Genomic DNA, 15,211 nt, shown 5'->3' with positions numbered 1-15,211 from the left:
GCCCTCGGCAAGGGATCTGGGGGTGTTCCTGGGATGGCAGGTGGTCCTGGGACCGAGGGTGTTCCTGGGGGGGGGTGTTCCCGGGATCTGGGGGTGTCCCCAAGACCGGGAGTGTTCCTGGGACGGGGTGCTCCCAGGATCGGGGTGTTCCCAGGATGGCAGGTGTTCCAGGGATCAGGGGTGTTCCAGGGATAAGGGGGTGTTCCCGGGAGGGGGAGGTGTGTTCCCGGGATCGGGGTGCAGTGCGCTGGGGCTCGTCACCTGCTCCACGAGGGCAGGTGGAGCTTATTTCCGCGGCTGACTCTCCTAACGTCCCCTCAACAAGCGCCGGGCTTTCCCGATGTGGGTACGCAGAGGGCTGTGGCTTGAAGCACTCGGTCCAATAAACAGATCGGCGGCTTAATGTACTAGAATTATTTGCTTTTCCCATATTTTAAAGCTATAGGGACTGAGACAAGGGAGCGTGTGTCTCAAGCCATTTTGCGGGAACTTGGGGATTGAAGGTTAATTTTGCTGGGGACGGTGGAAACACCACTACCTGCTTCATCATCTACTTCCATTTTATTTACAGGACATCGGGGGATGAAAGCTGCACTGAGGAGCCTGACGCACGTGCGGGCAGCTACGGAGCCGTGCAGGAGCAGCGGCGGCGACTCGGGTTCCCGGGGGACTCAGCGAGGCCCCTACGTGGAGACCCTGGTGCCGGGCCCAGGGAGCGGGGGCTGGTCTTCGCGGGCCGCCGGAGGCCTCTCCCGGGGCAGGACGCTGGCGGAGGTGCAAGCGGAGGGTAGGACAAAGGAGCGGGTCTCCACAGTCGCGGCCGCAGCAGACGAGCCACGAATACGTGGCAGAGACCATAAGCGCGAGTCAAGGGTCAGCATCAACACAAAAGGAGAGCAGAGCCGAGGCCACTGTCCCCACGGTGGCCACCTCCATTGTGCGCAGAAGCGAGCACAGGAGACGGGGCCGCGCGTCCCAGTCCTGCACGAGCCACCGGGCCCGCGCCGCTTGCTCCAGATCTCGCTCCGTCCCTGGCACAAACAGTACGCCACCCGTCGTGCCCGTTCCCCAGGCGGCACTTCCGAGCCACCTGAATGAGGAACAGGCCCCTATGCTGCGCCCCGATAGCCCTGAGAACTTTCCTAAGGGGCCTGGACCGCCCAGAAAATAACTTGCTAAAACTCGCGCAAGGGACACAAGGGCAGCGGCTTGAAGACACGGGGTCTGAGGGCAGGCGGGCAAGCCCACGCCAGGCTGCGGCCCCCGGGAGCTGCCGCGGCCCGGCTGACACTGGGCCATCGTTTCTCGCTCTCTGCGGTGTCCACGTTGGCTGACGGTCAGAAGGTGGGATGGTCTGCACAGCCGTGCGTCAGGGCAGGGCAGGAGCCGTCTTGCTTGCCCTGGGCTCCGCCTGGCGGCCTGCTTTCCGGGGCCGTCCCTGCCCCGCTGCTGTGCCCACGGCCCCGCGGAGGCCCGTGCAGACCCACCACGCCCGTGCCGAGCGCCCGTTAGTGTAAGGTACGGCGCTCTCTCATTCGGAGTCTTGGCTGTAGGTAAGCAAGGTCACTGGCTCGATGCTCAGCGTCCACGCTTCGGAAGGGTCTCTCTCCGGCCCGAGCGTCCGTCCTCCTCCCGCAGGCGGGCGTCAGTTGGACCACCTGCAACACAAGTGTCGTGTGAGTGTCCCCGCCAAGCGCCTCGGCACGCCAGCCCACGGCGGGGGGGGTGGGGGTGGGGAGGGACCAGTCCCCCGTCCCCAGGAGGGCAGGCCTGGCTGGAGCGGCTGGGGTGTGCGTGCCTGTGCGTGTGTACGGCCCATTTGTGGGAGAGGAGACTGTGTGTCCCATGGGTGTCCCTCGCCTGATTCTACAATGAGCTGAGGGCACACCCTGAACTGAATGGAGGATGGTGGGTCGCTGCTGACCGTTAAAGCCAAAGGTCACAGGTGCAGCCATGAAGCCCTGTCCTGATGCTACCGACCGACCGCGTGCCCCCCGCGCACTCACTCACGTGGCCCCGAGTGCTGGCGCCCTCCACATTCTGGGGTCATTCCCGCCCCCAGGACCCAGGGCACCATGCTCCTGGCCTCTCCAGGCCCGCTGCGTGCTCTTGCCAAGATCGCCCCTTCCCACGAGTGGTGTGCGGGGCCCAGCGCGGCAGCACGTGCTCCCTGCGGGCCTGCACGGTGCAGGATGCTGCATGTGCACCCCTCCCTGACCCGGGGGGACTGACGCAACCCTCGGGGGTGCCGTCCCACAGACCGCGGGGCAGGAGCAGAGCCACGGCCAGCACTGGCTCCATGACGTCATACCCCAAGGTGAAGCCCATCTACACCCGTTCTTCTACACATGTTAACGGCACTGACACCCGAGGTCCAGCAGGTCACAGCCCGAGGATCCCCCCAGGGCCCGGGCTACTGCCTCCCTCACCTGTTACGGTGGCTCAGGGCTTCCTGGAGTTTCCTAACCATGTCACTCTCCCGGGGCCCCAAGGGCAGGAAGACGCTTCCACAGCCAGAAGCGCGAGCCACGGTTTCCAGCATCAGCACCTCCCACAGACCCCATGGCTCAAGGTCCCGGGGGGCCCAGGCTTCCAGCGGCCTGACTGTTCACAGAACAAAGTCAGAGACTAAAACACACAGAGGGGGGACCCCTGGGTGGCTCAGTGGTATAGCGCCTGCCTTCGGCCCAGGGCGTGATCCTTGAGTCCCGGGATCAAGTCCCATGTCAGGCTCCCTGCATGGAGCCTGCTTCTCTCTCTGCCCCGCCCCCCCGTGTGTCTCTCATGAATAAATAAAATCTTAAAAAAAAAACAAAAACACAGAGAGAGATGTGGAAGGAGAGTCTGTGACGGGAAAAGAAGAAAACAAAGTAAAGCAGAACGATCGGAGTGGTGAATTTCCTTAGATGCAGAAGAAACGTGGCCACGACACTAAGAGGACACCCGAGCCCTGAGAACCCAGGGCCGGCAAGGTGACAGACCAGGAGCCTGGGACGGAGCTGGCGAGATCTCTCATGAAGTGGAGCGAAGGGACAGAAGGTCACTAGGAGAGCAAGCGCACTTAGCGGGGTGTGGCCCCGAGCCCAGCAACGGGGAGCAGAGAAAATGGGGACAGAAGACAGCCTGGGTCGCCGGCAGCGGTGCAGACACAGGCAGGTGGGGGCCTGGGTGGCCCCCCCCACCTCGTCCCTCGGGTCGTGGCTGTCCCTGCTGCGGACACTGGCCTTGGCCAGTCGCCGGCCGGGCCGCTGCCCCCTTCTCCGGGGCGGACTCCTCCGAGCGAGGAGCTGGGTCACCGTGCCCCTCGGGAGCCCTCGGGGGCGGCTCCACCCCCCACGCTGTCTTATTTCATTTACCATAATACCCCTGGGTCCACCCCTGCTGCTGCCAGTGGAGACCCTTCGTGTTACGGGGAGCATCCTCCTCACCGTTCATCTGTGGCGGGCGGCACTTGGGTTCTTTCCAGAACTCGGCTACTGCGGTGACTATGGGGATGCACACGTCTTTGTCAAATAGTGTTCCTGTTCTCTTTGTGTAAGCACCCAGGAGAGAACTACTGGATCATATGACATTCCTATTTTTATTTTTTTGAGGTACCTCCATACTGCTTCCCACAGCGGCTGCACCAAATCACAACCCCCCAACACCGCATGAGGGTTCCTTCTAATTCCCATCCGTGCTGTCACTTGTTATCTCTTGCCTTTTGGATTTTACCCATTCTGACAGATACAAGGTGATACCTCATCGTGGTTCTGATTGTGATGATGCTGAGCATCTGTTCATGTATCTGTTGGCCATTTGTATGTCTTCTTTGGGAAAGTGTCTAATTCAGGTCCTCTGCTCAGTTTTATTTTTTTTTAATTTTTTTATTTATTTATGACAGTCACAGAGAGAGAGAGAGAGAGAGAGAGAGAGAGAGAGAGAGAGGCAGAGACACAGGCAGAGGGAGAAGCAGGCTCCATGCACTGGGAGCCCGACGTGGGATTCGATCCCGGGTCTCCAGGATCGCGCCCTGGGCCAAAGGCAGGCGCCAAACCGCTGCGCCACCCAGGGATCCCGTCTGCTCAGTTTTAAATTAGATTATTTGGAGGTTTTTTTGGTGTTGAGTTGTGTAAGTTCTTTATACATTTTGGATATGAGTATCAGATAGATCATTTGCAAATATCTTCTACTCAATAGGTTGCCTTTTTGTTTTGTTGATGGTTTCCTTCACTGTACAAAAACTTATTTTGGTGTAGTCTCAATTGTTTATTTTTGCTTTTATTTCCCTTGCTTGAGGAGACCTGTTTAGAAAAACATTTCTATGGCTGATACTGAAGAGATTACTGCCTAGGTTTTCTTCTATAAGTTTGATGGTTTCAGGTCTCACAGTTAGGTCTTTTAGTCCATTTTCAGTTTATTTTTGTGTATGGTGTAAGAAAGTGGTCCAGTTTCATCCTTTTACAAGTGACTGTTCAGTTTTCCTAATGCCATTTATTGAAAAGACTTTTTCTCATTGTATTTTTCCCTTTGTCATAGATTAACTGGCCATATAACTGTGTGTTTATTTCTGGGCTATTTTGTTTCATCGATCCATCTATTTTTGTGCCACTATCATACTATTCTGATTATTATACCTTTGTAGCAGATCTGGAAATCTGGGGTTGTGATACCTTCAACACGGCACCTCTTTCTCAAGATTGCTTTGGCTATTCAGGGTCTTTTGTGGTTCTGTATAAATTTTAATACTATTTATTATAGTTGTGTAAAAAAATGCTATTGGTATTTTAATAGGGAAAATTGAACCTGTAGACCTTAAAGCAGTATTAATTCTTCCAATCCACGAGCACGGCATATCATTCCATTTGTTTATATCTTCTTCAATTTCTTTCATTAGTGTTTTATAGTTTTCAGAGTGTAGGTCTTTCAACCCCTTCATTAAAACCATTTATTCCTAGACATTTTATTCTTTTGGATGCAATTGTAAATAGAACTTTTTTCTTGATTTCTCTTTTTTTCTATTTCATTATTACTGTATGCAACAGACATGCAACAGAATTTTGTACATTCATTTTGTGTCCTGCAACTTTACTGAATTTACTTACTAGGTCAGAAAGTTTTTGGTGGAATCTTTAGGTTTTTCTATGTAGAACACGTGGTCTGCAAATAGTGACAGTTTTACTACTTCCTAACCAAAGTGTATGCCTAAATTTCTTTCTGTTGCCTAATTGTTGTGGCTAGGACTTCTAGTACTTTGTTGAATAAAAGTTGCAAAACCAGACATCCTTGTCTTGATGTTAGGAGAAAAGCTCTGTTTTTCACCACTTTGTATGACGCTAGCAGTGGGTTTGTCACATATGGACTTTATTATGGTGATGTTCCCTAAAGACTCACTTTGTTGAGTTTTTATCATGAAGAGATGTTGAATGTTGTCAAGTTTTTTTCTGCATCCAGAGAGAAGATCATATGATTTTTGTTTTGTTAATGTGATACATTGTGTGTTGACTGATTTGTGGATATTGAACCATCTTTGCATCCCTGAAATAAATCCCATTTGACTGTGCTGAATGATACTTTTTTTTAAAGATTTTATTTATTTATTCATGAGACACACACACACACACACGGAGAGAGAGAGAGAGAGAGAGAGAGAGAGAGAGAGAGAGAGGCAGAGACACAGGCATCAGGCTCCCTGCAGGCTCGATGCAGGACTCGATCCCAGGACCCTGGGATCACACCCTGGGCCGAGGGCGGACGCTCAACCGCTGAGCCCCGCAGCTGTCCCTGAATGATCCTTTTAACATATTGTTAAGTTCAGTTTGCTAATATCTTGTTGAGAATTTTTTCATCTAGGAAAACTGGCCTACAGTTTACAGTTCATCAGGAATACTGGTCTACAGTTTTCTTTTTTTGTAATGCCTTTGTCTGGTTTTGGTATAAGGATAATGGTATAAGGATAATGCTGGACTCATAAAAATGTATTTGAAACCTTTCTTTTATTCTATTTTTTTTTCGAATAGTTTGAGAAAAATAGTCATTAACTCTTCTTTAAATGAGTGATAGAATGCATCTCTGGATTCCATCAATTCACCTGGTCCTGCACTTTTGTTTAAAGGGAGTTTTTTTTTTTTTTTTTTAAAGTTTTTTTTTTTTTTAATTTTTATTTATTTATGATAGGCACACAGTGAGAGAGAGAGAGAGGCAGAGACACAGGCAGAGGGAGAAGCAGGCTCCATGCACCGGGAGCCCGACATGGGATTCGATCCCGGGTCTCCAGGATCGCGCCCCGGGCCAAAGGCAGGCGCCAAACCGCTGCGCCACCCAGGGATCCCTAAAGGGAGTTTTTTGATTACCAATTCAATTTTGTTACTAGTAACTGGTCTGTTCAGATTTTCTTTCTTACTGATTCAATTTGGAAGATTTATGTTTCTAGGAATGTAACCATTTCTTGTAGGTTGTTCAATTTGTTGGCATAAAAATTTTAATACTATTCTCTTATAACTCGTATTTTTGTGGTGTCAGTTATTACTTCTACTTCATTTCTGATTTTATCTGGATCCTCTCCTTTTCTTGATAAATCTGGCCAAAGGTTATCTCTTAAGAACCAGCTCTCAGTTTCACTGATCTTTTCTGGGGTTTATTTTTAGTCTCTATTTTCACTCTGATCTTTATTATTTCTTTCCTTCTCCTAAGTCCAGAATTTGTTCTTCTTTTCCTAGTTCCTTCAGGTGTTAGATTAGCCTGATTTTCCTTGTTTCTTGATGTGGGCCTGTATTGCTATAAGTTTCCCTTTCAGAATTGCTTGTGCAACATCCCAAAAACTTAGGACCATTATGTTTTCATTTTCATTTGTCTCCATGTATTTTTTTATTTCCTTTCTGATTTTTTGTTGACCCATTGGTTGCTTAGTATCATATTGTTTAACCTCCACATGTTTGTTTTTTCCCAGTTTTTTCCCCTTGTCATCGACATCTAGTTTCATACCACTGTGGGTGGAAAAGATGCTTGACATGATTTTTAATCTTTTAAAATTTATTGAGACTTGTTCTATGGCCTAACATGCGATTTATCCTGGAGAATGTTCCATTTGCACTTGAAAAGAATGTGTTATTTTGCTTTTGGATGAAATGTTCTGTTTTATCTGTGAAGTACATCTGGTCTAATGTGCCATTCAAAGAAATGTTTCCTTATTGATTTTCTGCCTGGATGATCTATCCATGATGTGAGTGGGGTGTTAAAGCCCCCTACCATTACTGTAGTACTGTCCACTTCTCCTCTCACGTGTTAGTATGTGGTTTATGTATTTAGGTGCTCTAATGTTCGCCATATAACTATTTACAATTGTTATACCCTCTTGTTGAATTGATCCCATTATCGTTATGTAATGCCCTTCCTTTGTTTGTTACAGTCCTTGTTTTAAAGTTAATTTTTCCCAAGTACTGCTACCTCAATTTTTTTTCACTTTCATTCTCATGGAATATCTTTATCCATCTCTTCACTTTCAGTCTGCATGTGTCTTTAGATGGAAGTGAGTCCTTGTAGGCAGCATATAGATGGGTCTTGTTTTTATCCATTCCATCACTTTGTTTCTTTTAATAGGAGAATTTAGACCATTTACATTAAAAACTTATTGATACATTATGTACTCATTGCCATTTTGTTCATTGTTTTCAGGTTGTTTTTGCAGTGTTTTCCTGGTTCTTCTCTTGCTCTCTCTACTTGTGATTGATGACTTTCTTTACTGTTAGTCTTGTTTTTATCTTCACTTTTTGTATATCTATTATAAATTTTTGGTTTGTAGTTACCACAAGGTTCACATATAGCATCCTCAGTATATAGGAGTTTATATTACATTGGTTGCTTAAATCCAAATACATTCTAAAAGAACTTTATTTTCACTCCTCCTCCAGGCTTTATGTGTATGTTGTCATATTTTATATCTCTTTGTGAGTCCATTTCCTTTCATAATTTTCTCACTTCTAATCAGAACTGTTTCTTTTCCACTTAAAGAAGTCCCTTTAACATTTCCTGTAAGGCCAGTTTAGTAGTGACGGACTCCTTTAACTTGTTTGTCTTGGAAACTCTCTCTTCTTCTTCTATTCTGGATGAAAGTCTTGTTGGATAAAGTATTTTTGGTTGCAGTTTTTTTTTTTTTTTTTAACTTTTAACACTTTGACTATATCATGCCACTTCTTTCTGGTTTGCAAAGTTTCTACTGAAAATCAGCCAACAGTCTTATGAGGTTTCCCTAGTATGTAACTAGTTGCTTCTATTGCTGCTTTTAAAACTCTCCTTATTTTTAACCTTTAACATATTATTTATTGTGTGTTGTAGTGGGCCTCTTTGGATACATTCTATTTGGAACTCTGTGATTCCTGAACCTTGATGTCTGCTACCTTCCCCAGGTTAGGGCAGTTTTCAATTATTTCTTTAACTTCTCTGACCTTTTTTTTTTTTAATAAATTTATTTTTTATTGTTCAATTTGCCAACATATAAAATAACACCCAGTGCTCATCCCATCAAGTGCCCCCCTCAGTGCCCATCACCCAGTCACTCCCACCCCCCGCCCACCTCCCTCTCTACCACCCCTAGTTTGTTTCCCAGAGTTAGGAGTCTCTCATGTTCCATCTCCCTTTCTGATATTTCCCACTCATTTTTTTCTCCTTTCCCTTTTATTCCCTTTCACTATTTTTTATATTCCCCAAATGAATGAGACCATAAAATGTTTGTCCTTCTCCGATTGACTTATTTCACTCAGCATCATACCCTCCAGTTCCATCCACGTCGAAGCAAATGATGGGTATTTGTCATTTCTAATGACTAATATTCCATTGTACACATACACCACAGCTTCTTTATCCATTCGCCTTTCGATGGACACTGAGGCTCCTTCCAATAGTTTGGCTATTGTTCTCTGACCCTTTCTTACTGTCTTTCCTTCTAGACTCCTATAATGAAAATATTTGTTTGATGTGGTCCAAAAGATCTTTTAAGCTATCCTCATTTAAAATTTTTCTTTCTGTTCAACTTGGGTGCTTTCCATTTCCCTTATCTTCCAGATTGCTGATCTGTTCTGCATCCTCCAATCTGCAGCCGATTCCCACTAGTATGTTTTTCATTTCAGTTACTGTATTCTTCAACTGTATTTTTTTTCTCTTGTTGAAGTTCTCACTGAGTTCATCCACTCTTTTGTACAGTCCAGTGAGCATCTTTAAGCCATTACTCTGAACTCTTTATTGGGTATATTGCTTATCTCTTTACATGTGCAACCTACTTATGTCTGTGAATCTAAAATCTCTCTCATAGAGAACCTATGTCAGATTTTTTAAAAATCTCTTCTGCCAAACTCTTTTAACTAGAGAGTTTAATAAATTTAAAATTCAATAGCATACAGAAACTCTGCTCTGAGGTTTCTCAAAAAATTTAAAAGAAAGCTACCTTATGACCCAGCACTACACTACTAGGTGTTTATCCAAAGGATATAAACATAGTGATTTGAAGGGGCACTTGCACCCCAATGTTCATAGCAGCAGTGTCCATTAATAGCCAAACTGTGGAGAAGCCCAGATGTCCATTGACAAACTGAAGGTCCCTGGAGGGGAGAGGGGATGGTGGATGGGTTAACTGGGTGATGGGCATTAAGGAGGGCACTTGATGTAATGAGCACTGGGTGTTATATGTAACTGTTGAATCACTGAATTTTACCTCTGAAACTAATAATACATTCTATGTTAATCAAGTTGAATTTAAATAAAAAAAATTAAAAAGTCCCAAAACTCTGCTCTTAAATGTCTTCAGCTCCATGCTGACCTGTTACTGAAGTCACAATTTGCATTTTTTATATACTGTATGCCCAATAACATATAATAAAAATGGAATTTTTATGTGTTTGTCTTTCAAATCATGTAGAAAATAAAAGGTGTAAAAATAGACCAAAATTGCAATATTGGCTTTGTAAGTACACATGCATTTATCTTGTGTGTCCTTTCATTTCATCCTGAAGGTTACCCTTTAGTACCTCTTGCATGGCAGGTCTTATGGTAATGACTTCCTTTACTTTATGTTTATCAGAGAATGTCCTTATTTCCCCTTCATTTTTTTTCATTCACAAGTTTTTTATTTTTATTCAACTATAAGCAAACAGCAAAACTAACACAACATTCAATTTCAGATTGGCTTTTCTTACACAGATGAAGAGTGACCAGGTTAAGAGGCACAGACTTCAGGATTTCTGACCCCTTCTCACCCAGCCCTGCAGCTCATCTAGAAGGCCACACCTTACCCACAAAGGGACTCCCTATTGCTTTTACCAGTACTGCTTTTTAAAGGAGGCAGAGCAGGGCACTGACAACGAGACCCCGCCCCCCACCTGCCTGTAACCAGTCTGAGAGGTACCAGCTCTCTACAGTGGTCTCGGGAAGAGACATAGCCATGAAAACACGATGCACAAGTGCTGTCACATGCACAATTCTGGTCTCAAGCTCACAAGGGCAGAGGCAATTAATCCTTTTTTTTTTTTTTTTAAAACAGCCCTTAAAGATCCTTTGATGTTCTGCTCTATTACTGCAGATCTAGTCTTTTTACCTGAATTTTTTCTTTAAATTCTTGGTCGCTATTCTTATGTTAACAATTTGATGACCACATCCTAGTTCCAAAATATAACCCCAAATGGAGTTCAAATTTGATCAAAACATAAACTGGGATGTGACCATCTAGGGTTGTAAAGAACAGGCATAAGGAAAAGTCTTATCTCATTATCTCATTAATGCTCAGGCCTCGCCTGTGAGAATGGGTATCAGTTGAGGACACTGCTTGAGACTTCTGGGACAGTCTCTGTCTCCTGGCATTCCCCTTCTGCCCAGATAGCTGCTCAGAGTTTGGGCACACAGTCGTCCCATTCAGCCTGATAACACATGCCAGTCACCAGGGACCCGAGCTTGTACTTTTTGCAGAAAGAAGCCATTTTGAATTTGCCATGGTAGTCTCCAGGTCAGTTGCTGAGAATGCACTCTCACGCTTCAGTGACCCATTCTGCTCATAAAGCAACCTTGGCAGGCCCAGGGCCGACATAACTGGAGAGAACTGTGCTGCTGCTGCTGCTGCTATCGTTGACCTTCATGTTGACCACCAGGAAATGAGGCCATTCCCTGTATTTGGGGTCCTGCCTGCTGGGAGCATCCAGATCTGCCGTGACCTGGATCAAGGCCATCCCATGCAACATGGTGGGCTGGTTCTTAACCTGGGTGGGCAGCAGCACTTTGCCCAGTTCGTTGACCTCTGCCCCAGTGTATTTGCTCTGCAGCAGATGCTGTGACTGCTTGTCCATTTCCTGCAGGCTCAAAGGCCTGACCACTTGCTGTGGTCCACCAGCATCATGGGGCTGAGTTGGGCATTCCCCAGGGCAGTCACAGGAGGCAAGGTACAGGGCTGTAGCACCAACTCTGAGTGATCCACAAACTGTCTCCCTCATTTTTGAAGGACAGTTTGGCCAGATATTGAACTTTCAGTAGGAAGTTTTTTTCTTTCAGCACTTTGAGTGTATCAACCCACTGCCCTCTGGCCTCTAAGGTTTTGGATAGTAAGTTTATTGAAGTTCTGTTGTATCTCGAGTAACTTCTCTCTTGCTGCTTTCAAGATTCTGTCTTTATCTCTGGCCCTTAATAGTTTGATTATGATGTATTTTGGTGTGGGTTGAATTTATTCTATTTAGTTTGTTGAGCTTCCTGGATTTGTAGGTTCATGTCTCTCATCAAATTCGGCAAGTATTCAGCCATCATTTACTCAGATAGTCTTTTTACCTCTATCTTTTCATTCTGAGACTCACAATGCATATGTTGGTTTGCCTGCTGGTACCATGCAAGTCCCTAAAACTCTGTTCACTTTTCTTCGTTCACCATTCTTTTTGTTTCTCAGGCTTAATAACTTCAATTGCCCCATCTTCTAGTTCACAGATTCTTTCTCTGCCCACTCAAAGCTGCTTTTGAACCCCTCTAGAAAATATTTCATTTCAGTCATTGTACCTTTCAGCTCCAGAAACCTTTTCAATTTTTATAATCTTTGTATCTCTTGATTTTCTCAGTTTGTTCCTTGTTTTCTTCTGTTTATGTCTTCTTTTAGCTCTTTGAGCATCTTTAAGTCTCATCTATTAAATATGACATCTGGGTTTCCTCAGGGACAGTTTCTGTTCTCTTACTTTGTCCCTCTGAATGGGCCATGCTTACATATTTCTTTGTATGCCTTATGATTTTTGTTGTTGTTGCAAACTGGACATTATAAAAATTGAATCATACTGTTCTACCTCTGGAAATCAGATTCTCCCCATCTCCTAGTGTTTGCTGTTTATTGTTGTCTCTGCTGGAGATCAGCCTGAGGTTTGGAAAGCCTCAGGTCTTCTCACATCTTTTCTGAGCCTCCATCATTCCCTGGCCAAGCATGGCGGTTTTTTAAAGTCCCCTGCGTATGCAGTTGTTTTTGAATGTCCTGATTCTTAAGTGTCTGGCTCCCAAAAAAGCAAGAAGTTGGGGGGAGGATGCCCATTCACATGTGCTGCCCCATTCAATGCTATGAAAGACATGTCAACCAGTGGAGGTTGGAACAATGGTGGCCAGACTCTCTGCTTGCATCTCAGCAATCAAAAACAGCAACCACTACACAGAAGCCTGATATTTGGACAAGGTCCTCATTGTTTACCCTGGCTCCAGCAAGGTACCCTCGGAATGTGTGCATGGCTGCCTGCCATGGGGCTGGAGGATGGGCAGCCAAAAATGATGGAAATTAACCACAATTTACCAGCCACACTATCCCCAGGGAACTGCAAGCCTTCAGGCTCCAGACTGTTCCAAAAAGGCTCCTTTAGACAGCTTCTGGCAGTACAATTGTTGTGCAGGTGGAGAGATGGATTTCTAGTGCTTACTATGCCCTATCTACACTGATGACTGCCCTCTCATTAATTTTTTAATGTAGTACTGTTATTATGCTTTCTAGAAGTGATTTTGATTACCTTAATAAATATTTAGAATAGTGGATTAAATTTCAAGTGGAAATATTTTTGCTTTTTATTTTTCTGTTGTTGATTTCTGGTTATTTTCTTGTGTATAGAAAATATAGCATTGTGATTTCTACTTTTCACTAAATTGGTTGAGATTTACTTTGGAGCCAAATACATGGTTAGATTTTTGAACTGTCCATTTGTGGAAAATAAGGTAAACAAAATTACATATACTGCTCTGTATATTTCTATCAGAATAAGCTTGTTAATGGACTTGTTCAAGTATGTCACTATTTCTGGTCTATTTGATCTGCTCATTTCTGAACAGTCCCTATCCCTGGGTCTATTTCTCCTTGCATTTTGCCTAATGACATTGGTGCACAAAGAGTATGACAGACGTTTACATATCTATCATTTATTCATCCAACCATCCACCCACCCATCCATCATCAAATCTACCTTCATCCAGCATATATCCCTATATTTTACACACATATAAACTTATTACTCTAAAAACATCAAGATTTATTTCAATTCTATCCCCTCTTTTTTTTTTTTTTAAACAAATTTTATTTTTTTTTAATTTTTATTTATTTATGATAGTCACAGAGAGAGAGAGAGGCAGAGACACAGGCAGAGGGAGAAGCAGGCTCCATGCACCGGAAGCCCGACGTGGGATTCGATCCCAGGTCTCCAGGATCGCGCCCTGGGCCAAAGGCAGGCGCCAAACCGCTGCGCCACCCAGGGATCCCCTCTATCCCCTCTTTATAACAAGATACAAAACTTTTAAGTTTACTTTTTCTTTTTATCTTATTTTAAGCAAAGTTTGCCTTTTCTTTTCTTTTTAACTTATTCCCCGGAACCAGTCCTCACTTTCCTTGTGATGATTTGGGATTTTAGTCAATCATGTTTTCTTACAATTTCTACATATTTGCTTTCTTACAGTTAATAACTGTTTAGCAATAACCACATTTTATTAATTTCTTTGTTCAATACTGTTTCTTATAGCCCATGAATTCATGTTTGATGAAGTGCTCCTTTTGCTAGAGTATACCTATTTTCTTTTGTAAAGGATCTGTGAGTCAGAATTTTCTGATTCGTGAAAATGTGTTAATTTTTCCTCTTATGTTAGAATGTTAATTTGGCTGACTATAGGTTTCTGGACTCAAAATTATTTTTCTACAAAGGAAAACAAAGGAATGATGTGATTTCTGGAGAGGGTTCTGTGAGGTGGGAGAATGTAGCTGATGCTCAACAGTAAGGGGGGGGCTGTGTCTTGGAGCAGTGATGAGGAGCTGAGAACAGCTGCGCCTTGTCTCAGACTGAGAGCATGGCCAGTCTGTCTATATGAGTAGGTGAGAAAATAGATACTACCTCTGTTATTATAGATTTGTCTACTTCTCCTGGTATTTGGTTATGAATCTAGATGGTGCATAGATGCTTGGGGGGAGAACAAATGTGGCTACAGGAATGTACAGAAAGCAAAGCTGTCAGCTGTGAGTATGATGAAGAGGAAGTGCTGGAAGGCTAGTGATAGTGGGGGTATGCAGCACCTGGACAGCAGGAAAGAATGGAAGATGACCAAGCACTCACCGAGGTCAGGGAGCATGAATTTAAGTTGGAACTAGTAAGCTTAACTGTGGGTCTTTCTCTAACCATATCCCAAATGCATAGGCTTGAGTTTAACTTGGGCTTGTGGTTTTACCTCATAAACATAATAAAATGAGAAAGGCAGAGCAGTCACGAGTATATACAATGAAGTCACTTTGACAGTGAACATGGAAGATAGTTAAGGGAGGACAAGAAGGGGTATGGGGTCCAATGAAGGACGTTGGACCAATGGACTGGGGGTTCCTGATCAGACCAAAGGATCACCTGGACCTGTACTGAGCTGTGTGGTTGGAGTGTTTGAAACTGAAGTTGTGGAGTGGTTGAGCCACTGGGAATGATAAGGTCAAGGTGGAAGACCACATTGCTGGGACAGCAGGTCAAGGATTTGATATCAGGGAAGGACTATCTACAATCTATTAAAATCACCAAAATTACAAGATTCATGGTGGGAAGAGTGCTAGGGAGCCAGGAGCCAAAATTTTGAAGAATCTGAAGGACAATGGCAGGGTGGGTGGTGGTAGCGTCAGATGACAGGAGATTTAAAGTTTATAGTTTTAGTATTTTCCCAAAACGGTCAGAGCAATACATTTAGTCTCCTATGCTCTTGTGGAGGCCCCCTCCTTCATGTTCAC

The 15,211-nt window shown here is 44.8% G+C and overlaps 1 protein-coding gene and 1 pseudogene across 1 annotated transcript in view; both read right to left on the bottom strand.

The window, feature by feature from the left end:
* Nucleotides 1-542: 542 nt before the first annotated feature.
* LOC129512489 (constitutive coactivator of peroxisome proliferator-activated receptor gamma-like) overlaps nucleotides 543-15,211 on the bottom strand; it is a 72,545-nt gene continuing 57,876 nt past the window's right edge. The window contains exon 10 of the mRNA XM_055329754.1: nucleotides 543-1,658. Coding sequence (XP_055185729.1) covers nucleotides 1,646-1,658 — 13 coding nt within the window. The 3' untranslated portion in view covers nucleotides 543-1,645. The remainder of the gene's footprint in view (nucleotides 1,659-15,211) is intronic.
* Nucleotides 10,851-11,353, bottom strand: LOC129512491 (phosphatidylethanolamine-binding protein 1-like; annotated as a pseudogene).

The sequence above is a fragment of the Nyctereutes procyonoides genome, unplaced genomic scaffold (genome assembly GCF_905146905.1).
Source record: "Nyctereutes procyonoides isolate TBG_1078 unplaced genomic scaffold, NYPRO_anot_genome, whole genome shotgun sequence".
NCBI lineage: Eukaryota > Metazoa > Chordata > Mammalia > Carnivora > Canidae > Nyctereutes > Nyctereutes procyonoides.
Note: the sequence above shows the minus strand (reverse complement) of the source record. Positions and strands in the feature narration are given on the sequence as shown.